The 9192-nt window shown below is 27.4% G+C and overlaps 1 protein-coding gene across 1 annotated transcript; it reads left to right on the top strand.

The window, feature by feature from the left end:
* Window positions 1-1369: 1369 nt before the first annotated feature.
* On the top strand, window positions 1370-7806 carry LOC113386298 (ATP-binding cassette sub-family C member Sur-like). The gene is made up of 20 exons (XM_026624087.1): window positions 1370-1468; window positions 1666-1773; window positions 2076-2213; window positions 2413-2537; window positions 2605-2692; window positions 3473-3581; window positions 3644-3815; window positions 3886-4041; window positions 4117-4223; window positions 4313-4563; window positions 4642-4857; window positions 4972-5129; window positions 5214-5409; window positions 5511-5883; window positions 6103-6206; window positions 6302-6519; window positions 6687-6769; window positions 6834-6947; window positions 7513-7607; window positions 7666-7806. Exons 1-20 carry the CDS (start codon window positions 1370-1372, stop codon window positions 7804-7806), a joined length of 3051 nt encoding a protein of 1016 aa, XP_026479872.1.
* The last annotated feature ends 1386 nt before the right edge of the window (window positions 7807-9192 follow it).

Below are 9192 nucleotides of genomic sequence, written 5' to 3'. Positions count from 1 at the left end.
TAACTCACCTATGCACTGTCCTGATAGCAACTGTATCATTTCTTCTAAGTTTTTACTTTACATTTAATACCAAGACCAATGAAATGGCAAATACAAATTACAAATCAGGAAATTCAACTTTTCTGGAGGATCAAAGTGGAAGTTATTTGGGACCTGCTGAAGTATTTTCGTCTCTTGCATTATTCAATCAGTTAGCTGTACCATTATTTATGTTTCCAGCTATTTTGCCAGTTGCTATTTCTGCCTTAGTCAGTACAAAACGTATTGCAAAATATTTATCGAAAATTGAATGCAAAAATTTATTGCCCGAGGACGAGGAAAATGTAAGTAGGATAAAACAGGAATGGTATTGTTATGTTACGGGTCTATCTTCGCATGAGTTGAACTATAAAAAAGCTATGTATTTGATGAGCTATCAGGAGTTTTACAATTAAATTATTTTTTAATAAAAATATGTTTTTGTGCATATGTTTTTCTATTCTCCAATAGTAGTATTTAGTTAGTTAAGGAATACTTTTATAAATAGATTAGATAAAAAACTAAAAAATATGAAAGGCATCAAAATTCTTCGTTTAATTCAAGTTTCGAGCTATTTGTTCTTTCAAAATACTGCTCTTTTTATTAGAGCTATTTGAACTCTATTATCATGTGTATTTTCATTCCAGAATATTAACTCAAAAAGATTAATAAAAAATATCGACGTATTATCTGAATATAATAAGAAGATATTTGATGTGACAAGCACATTCTCAAATTTAAAGGAAGCAAACAGTAAATTCACAAATTATTTATTACTTTATGCTATCTATCGTATAGTTCAACCATACTTTTATTACAGACTTACAAAATGCTTTCCTTAATATTTGTGAAGAACAAAAAGATTTTAAACCAAAAGACAAAAATATTTCGGTTAAAAACCTACTATTGGAAAATCAAAATGAGGATCATAATGGATCTGCACTGAAATTAGATTCGTGTCAATTTTCTTGGAATCTAATGGGAAATGAAATATCTTTGCATGTTGCATATCTGGAAATTCCTAAAGGTGAGAAAAGATATTCATTTAAAAAAAATCTCTTGAAAAACATTATTTTATTTATGTAATATGTTTCTATTCTACTTAGGAAAACTGACTCTAATCGTTGGAAATACAGGATCAGGAAAAACTTCTTTTATGTCCGCAATTTTGAGCGAAATGTTTCTAATACAAGGATCCATGAAATGGGCCAGGTAATATAGTACAAATAATTAATATATATATATATATATATATAATTTATTTTTCGTTACATTTTTTAGTGATACACGTATCGCATATTGCGCCCAAAAACCATTTCTCATGAATGCATCTATTCAGGAGAATATTACAATGTTTGGACAACATTTATGTCGTGATAAAAATTGTAAAAGGTATAAGAAGGTTTTGAAATTATGTGCATTGGATAAAGAATTGACAGAAATTCAACAGGTATTATTAAAATTATTATGCATAAATAATTAATAGAATGATACTCGTGTATATATATAGAAAACCATTTTACTTAGCATTCTTTATGCCAAATTATAATTTAAGAATAATTTAATTTAATTTAACAATATTTTAGATTTAATCAAAGAATAATTTATATGAATTAGTTTTACATGTATCTTATTATTATATTGTAGAGTAATCTTCAAACTATTGGAGAAAATGGTAATACATTAAGTGGTGGACAAAAGCAAAGAATTTGTTTAGCTCGAGCCATATATTCAGGAGCAAATGTTGTTGCACTAGTAAGTAATTTTTGCCAACATAGTCTTGTCCTTAATTTTATTACACATAATAAATTATTACAATTAAATCATGACATTATAAGTTCTGTATTAGTTTGGTTTTAAAATCAAATTGTACATTTTCTGATCTACTTTTCTGTAAACTTAATTTGAAACTCATGTGCGTTTATTCAATTAACAAGCAGTAGATTATTTTTAGCAATGGCTAGTTAAAATTATCAATAGTTATAATTTCTCATTATCATTAATGATATTGCTTTTTATATTTTTCCAATTAATAAAATTTCTTATATTTTTTCCAGGACGACCCATTTTCTGCTTTGGATGAACAAGTCTCCCAACAAGTTTTTGATTCGACGATACAGAACTATTTATTAAGAAAAAATATAACTGTAGTAATGGCAACTAATAAATTAAAATTGCTACAATATGCTGATCAGGTAAATAAAATGAAATTATATGAGTTTTATAATTTTTTGTAAGTTTCATAACTTTTAATTTGGTTGTGTGCTTCTTATATTACTCATTTTTTTCTGTATACGCGAAAAAAAAGGAAGATATTTTTTTTAAATCTTTTAAATAATATAATAATTAAGATTAAACTTGATTTTCAATCTAACAATCTATTAATTACATAAGATTATAGCATTAGAAGATAATAAGATTCGTGCAGTAGGATCCTTGAAGGAGTTAGAAGTGATAGATCCAATTTTAACAAAATCTTGGAAAAATTCATTATCAAATGAAAAGTCTGAAAATACAAGGTAATGTTGAATATATTTCTGTACACGAAATTTTTATTTCAGATATTGAATAAAAATTTTATTCCAGAACTGCTAAAGATCGATGGCGTCTGTGCAGAATGGTGACTTCAGCTAGTTTTCATTTTAACAAGAAAACTAATTTAATATCGAATACGGTATAGTTTATTTAATACAATAAAAATAGAGAATATTACCGTATATTACATAAATGTTCCCCGACATTTAATAAATATACCACATCTTGCTTGCTTGTCTTATCACTGATGTAGTCTCTGCAAATTATATACAAACTATATATTATTATCTATTATCTAATTAAAATTATATTAATTATAGTGCACAAGCACGTGCTTGTGTGTTCTAAAAGCACAGCTCATTACACCATTTTTTTTTAATTTTATATAATTACTAGCACTAGCACTAAATCTTAATAAGTGTTGGAATCTGGTTACAATTTACTTGGAATCTACTTTGAATTAGATTTCAGTATAATTTTATTATTTTGTATATTTTAGATTTCAGTTACAACTGAGTTCGAATCAATCTCGAACCCAATAAGAATTTAACAAAAATCTAGTACAAACTCAATAAAAATTTAGTTAGAGCGGAATCTGGTAATTTTAATAAAATTAGTAGATTAAAATTAGTAAATTAGTATTAGTAAAATTTCATAAGAATTTAGAGATGATCTTGCGAAAATCTCCTGAGAATTTCGTAAGGATCTAGTTTATTTGTCTGGAATCTAGTAAAATTAAAATTGGACCCTCATTAAAATCTATCAAGAATCCGCTTGGGGTTTGTGGGGTTTTGTAATATTTCAATCTAATTCAAGACTCTAGGAACTTTCCAACTACAAATTAGGTTTCAGTAATATTTTACTAGCAAATATAAGTTTTATTTTCATTTATTTTTTATAACGGTTATGAATTATTTAGAGACCAGAGTTTACACCACCGAGAAGTACTCGCTCCAGTATCGCATATGATCCATGTTTAAGTTTTGATTTACCTTTACTTTGGAACGAATTAACTGAAAGCAATGATGGTATGTTAATAAAACATATAATACTTAAATTAATTGATAATACCATTTCAATAAATTTTTAGGTTTACTAACGAGAAATTCATCAATACGCAGTTGTTATTCTCACAAGCCTACAGCTCGAGCAATATCCTTGCAAAGTCAAAGACATAGAAATTCGAGGATATTTAGGAATAATTTTGGTAATTTACCAAATATGGAAGAAATATCCGAAAAACCTAATGGGCATGAAGATATGTAAGATTATTTATCGTCCGCCATAACAACGAAATCTGATAAATTAATTTATTTTCCATATATGTTTCAGAAGATCTAAAAGGCATACAATCGATTCACCTCATGCAAGTAACATACTTCGTCAAATTTTATCGAAAACTCAAAATGTGAATAAAACTCTGAGCGATAATAAAAGTGGAGAACAGAGAAATATCTTTAGAAGGCTGGCAGATCGATTATCTTTCAGGTATTAAATGATAACTATACAAATATTATTTTTAGTAATAATAAATACGTTAATGTGTAATTTGTTTTTTTGCAGACGATCGAACAGGAGCAAAGAAATTAATCGGCACAAAATAATTTCTCGATTAATGTCTGATGCATCTGATATAACAGTCGATTTAAACGACCTAGCTTCTTGTGAAAGTATAGTAAACATTTATTCATTTATATATATATATATATTTGTTCATATTTTTTGAAATTAGATTTTATCTGTGATTCTTTTTCCTTAGCACATCAGATATCATCATTAAGTGAATATAACTACAACCAGAGAACGGCAGAAAATCAGGAGAGAATTTATGGAACAATTCCTTTGAATATTTATCTATATTATATAAAATGCTGTGGTATAAAAATATGCACTTTGTATATATTCCTAGCGTTTCTGTGGCAAGGATTAAGATTATTTGCTGATATGTCCTTAGGAAACTGGAGCAGAGAAAATATGGAATCATATGAAGGATTTGATCAAAGTCACGAGGTGAGATAGTAGATGAATATCAAACAATTTTTTCTAAAATTTTCAGAGAATTAATTTTGTTTCTATTATGATTTCTAGAAAGCATTCTCACTTCTATCAACATACTGTTACCAATCAGCAATATGTGCCCTGGTGTCATTGCTGTGTGCATTTTCTGGACAATGGGCCGGATTGGTGGCCCGTAGTAATATTCACGAGTATTTAACGACGGCCGTACTTAAAGATAACAATATTTATGGTGAAATCGGAAGCACAATTAATAGATTCTCCACCGACATGAGTGTCATAGATAAGGTAAATTCAATTAATAGTTTATTAATTTTTCTATCAATATAGATTAATATATGTACATATATAGATACACATGATTTTATGATGGATTAATATAATTTTTTTATCAATTTTTAGAAATTATGTTCGTCTATACAACGTCTGGTACAATTCCTGCTGCTTTGTTTATGTGCCATATTAGTTAACTGTATAGTGTCATTATGGTTTTTAGTTGTAACAATATTTATTGGCACTGCTTATTACGCCGTGCAGAAATTCTATAGAAGATCTTCCAGGTGGGATAATAAAAATTTAAAAAAATATAATTTTTTTTTCTAAAATTAATTAAAATGTTGAAATTTTATTTATCATCTTCTCAGAGAATTGCAGAGACTGGAAAGTTTATCCAGATCGCCCATTTTCACTTTATTCAGTGATACATGCAGAGGAGCACAGACTATAAGAATATATTCGAAATCTAAAGAATTTTCAAGACTTATGTTTCTCAAACTTGATGACAATACAAATTCACAATTACTTTTGGACACTAGTGCTAGATGGCTGGGTGTTGCCCTGGTAAGTGTACAATTAAAATAATCTAAAATAATTCTTTGGTTCTGTAATACCAGTCAATAAATAACATTTTTTTAATATGAATTATTTTTTATTTTATGAAGGATTGCTTAGGAGGTTTCATAGTTTTCGCATCTGCCTTGACTGCCCTATATTTTACCGAAAGTGAAAATTCTTCGATAGCTGGCTTTGCTCTAAATAGCACTTTGCTGGCGCCAATGTATTTGAATTGGGTAGTAAGATTTATTTCCGAAGTGGAAATTAGTGCAAATGCTGTACACAGGATTAAAATTTACTGCGATGATGCAGAGGAAGATATTGAATATGATCCGAAAAGTCAACTGAAGAAAATTCAGGACGATATTCCGGAAGAAAATTTTGATAAGAAAAACTCAGCTTCAAAGATATATTTAGAAGAAAATGACAAAATATATGATGGGGATGTTGTTCAATTAAGAAAGAACTCAAATGTAGAAGGTATGGGATGTATTCTTCTTTCTAGGCTCAGATAAAAGTCTATTCTGGCCATATTCTTATTAGGCTTTGACCATATTTTGTTGAATTCTGGCCAGATTCTTATAGAATTATTTCTGGATTCTTTCTAGATTCTATAAAATTTAATTGATTGATTTTTGAACGAAAGCAAAATGTTACTTACACCGAATTGCATACTAGATTTTTTAAATATTTTTTCAGGTTCTTTGTATCAAATCATATTCAACAAAGTAACTCTGCATCACCATCTACAGTCTAATGCAGTAATAACAAATCTGAATCTGGTCATAGCACCTGGGGAAAAGGTTAGCAGATATTTAATTTAAAAAAAATTAAAATAAATGTTACTTTTACTATTGTTGGATATCTAACTTTAACTCCTAAAATTTTAAATCAACAGTTGGCAGTGTGTGGACGTACAGCTAGTGGAAAATCTAGTCTATTTTTATCATTATTTGGGCTGATGAAAATAACCCAAGGAGCTATTATGTTAGGCAATGTAAACCTAACAAATTTAGATAAACAAAAGTTTACTGAAATTCGAGATAAATTGTGCTGTGTATCACAGGAAGGTGCCTTGTTTTCTGGCAGTTTTCGGCATAATTTAGATCCAAAAGGGTAAGAAATCAACTTTTACATTTAAAAGCAGTTTCTCACATTTTGTTTAATTTATTGTTCTAAAAGTATGGTTCAATCAAATATTTCAATACAACAAACAAAGTTATAAACTAAATGTTATTAGACTTTAGATATAATATGGTATTAAAACTTTATTATATTTTTAGTGAATATACAGATGAACAAATATGGGGTTGTTTAGAATTAGTAAAAATGAAAAACTTTATAGAAGAATTTCCTGGCGGTTTAGGTAAACATTTAAAATGAATACTTATTTATTTTACGGATTGTGAATAAATAAATTGATATTACAGATAATGAAATATCAACAGAAGGTGGATCTTTAAGTCATGGCCAGAGGCAATTAATATGTCTAGCCAGAGTAGCCTTAAAAGCAAAATGGAAATCTACATATCCTATTATATTAGGTAATAACATAATATATTATTTTTATAATATTTGGTAGTGGATTTATACATATAGATTTCTTAAAAATCTATTAAATCAATTCAACGACTATATGGAATTTTTAAATCCTCTTGAATATACGATTAAAATCGGAAGTCTCCAAAGTACTTATACAATTAGTATAGAACTACATTAATATAGAAGTGGATTTATATATACCTAAATCAATATAAAAATTTAAAATTGTGTCTTAAATTTCTGACTGAAAATTGCCATTATCTTCTATATTCTTGTAAGACTTTCATGGGATTCTTATTGGATTCTCACTAGATTCCTTTTTTTCTAGATTTATATAGCATAAATTTATGAAGTATTGCACAAATATTAATTTTTTCGCGTACCTTTTACTAATGATAAATATGAAAATTACCTAGTTTGCAATTCAATGCTCTGAAAATATTCATTTTTTATCAATTTTAATATAAGGCATAAATGCCTCTGAATATAAAAATACATTTACAGTATCGAATTATTACCTACACAGATTTTTTTTCATTTTTTATTTATTTATTTATTATGTTTTAGATGAATGTACAAGTGCAGTGGATCCCCAAACTGAAAAAATTGTTTTAAAAGATTTCTGGAAAACTTTCCACGATAGAACAATCATTTGCATAGCTGTAAGTACATGGCACATTAAAATTTAGTTTATAAAATTTCATTCATAATTTTTTTTAGCATCGTCTGTCTGTTATAATGGATTTCGATAGAGTTATCGTTCTGGAAAACGGCAAAATTATTGAAAATGATCGTCCAGAAGTGCTTCGTCATTCACAGAATGGAAAATTTGCAGCAATGTTGAAAACTTCGGAAATGTAATAAATGTACAAGGGGAATAAATATATGCGCGCTTGTGACATTAAATTTTAAAGATAAACGCTTGAATGCTATAAATAATATTTTCAGTGTGATAGTGAAAATAATTCAGTAGTTTTTCAACTTTTTTACATTACAAAGAAAAGTTTTTATTTAAAATATAGAATTTCTGCATAAATGTGCCTTTTCTTGCATTTATTCCAGAAATTTTATTTTTAATAGAACCGATTGAAAAAATTTTACTTTAATTATAGAATATAATATATAAAAAATATATTTTAATAAGTGGGAAAACAATAAAAATTGGGATAATGGCAAAGCGGTCGTTTTTGCCCATCATCTCAAACTTGGATGAATTTTTATAATTTACTCACTTTTCGTATGCCTATAATATTTTAGGATGTTCGTTAAGACTATAAGCTCACACTACAAACTTTAACAAAATCGTTAAAAATTTGTTTTCAATGATTACGAAGAAACTCCTTTTAGGTCTTATTAAAAGTTAATCAGCACGATTCTAAACTGATATTTTTTAAAGCTCATAGTTGTAACAGAAATCCTAAAATAGTACAACTAATACAATGGTCTACAAAAAGAGGTGTAATTATAAAACTTCATCAAAGAATGGAAAAATGGATCGAGTCAAAATTTGACAATTTTATTCTAAAATTTTTAAAATATGCAATTCTAGAAGGTGATGATGTGGGTGATATTAGCAAATTGGTACGTGACCATACCTATAATTATATCCCTCCAAATAATTTAAAAGAATATTGATAATATAATATTATTAATTAAGAATAGTGTCGCATTTATATGAACTATATAAAAAACAATTTGTTTTACAAATTAGGGACAGTCTCAATAAAAATTTATAACTTTTTTTTATGTTTTCGATTTTTTTCACAAATTGTTCGGAAGCTTATAAAAAACTACTGAGCACTACTGAGCTTATAAAAAATCTAAAAAAGTGAGAAATTCACCAATTTTTTGCAACTTAAAAGAAAAATTTTTTTTTAATACAACATTTCACTTTAGATTTTTTAAAAAGTGGGTTAATTATAATTTTTTTTAATTTTTTTTAGGTTCAACTAGAATAGAATTTAATCCTGAATACAATCAATTTTGTCTCGTTTCGATAGAACGTTCAGTTTTTGTGGTATCTTTTCCGCCAATTAGAACGAATCGAAAAATTAAAAACATAATTTAAATTTGTTTCTAAAATTTAAGGGATTATTCTTAGCTAGTTTTAGAAGACATTTTTGCAAAAAAAAACGATTTTTAAAAAGCTTCTAAAGCAGACTCCCCCCTTAAAGCAAATAATCACATACACCCATTCATTATTCGTCATAATACGAAGTGATCGTATTTACATGATATACATAAATG

The sequence above is a fragment of the Ctenocephalides felis genome, unplaced genomic scaffold (assembly GCF_003426905.1).
Source record: "Ctenocephalides felis isolate EL2017-DRISC unplaced genomic scaffold, ASM342690v1 CF-g0.4_SCAFFOLD_03571, whole genome shotgun sequence".
Classification (NCBI taxonomy): Eukaryota; Metazoa; Arthropoda; class Insecta; order Siphonaptera; family Pulicidae; genus Ctenocephalides; species Ctenocephalides felis.
Note: the sequence above shows the minus strand (reverse complement) of the source record. Positions and strands in the feature narration are given on the sequence as shown.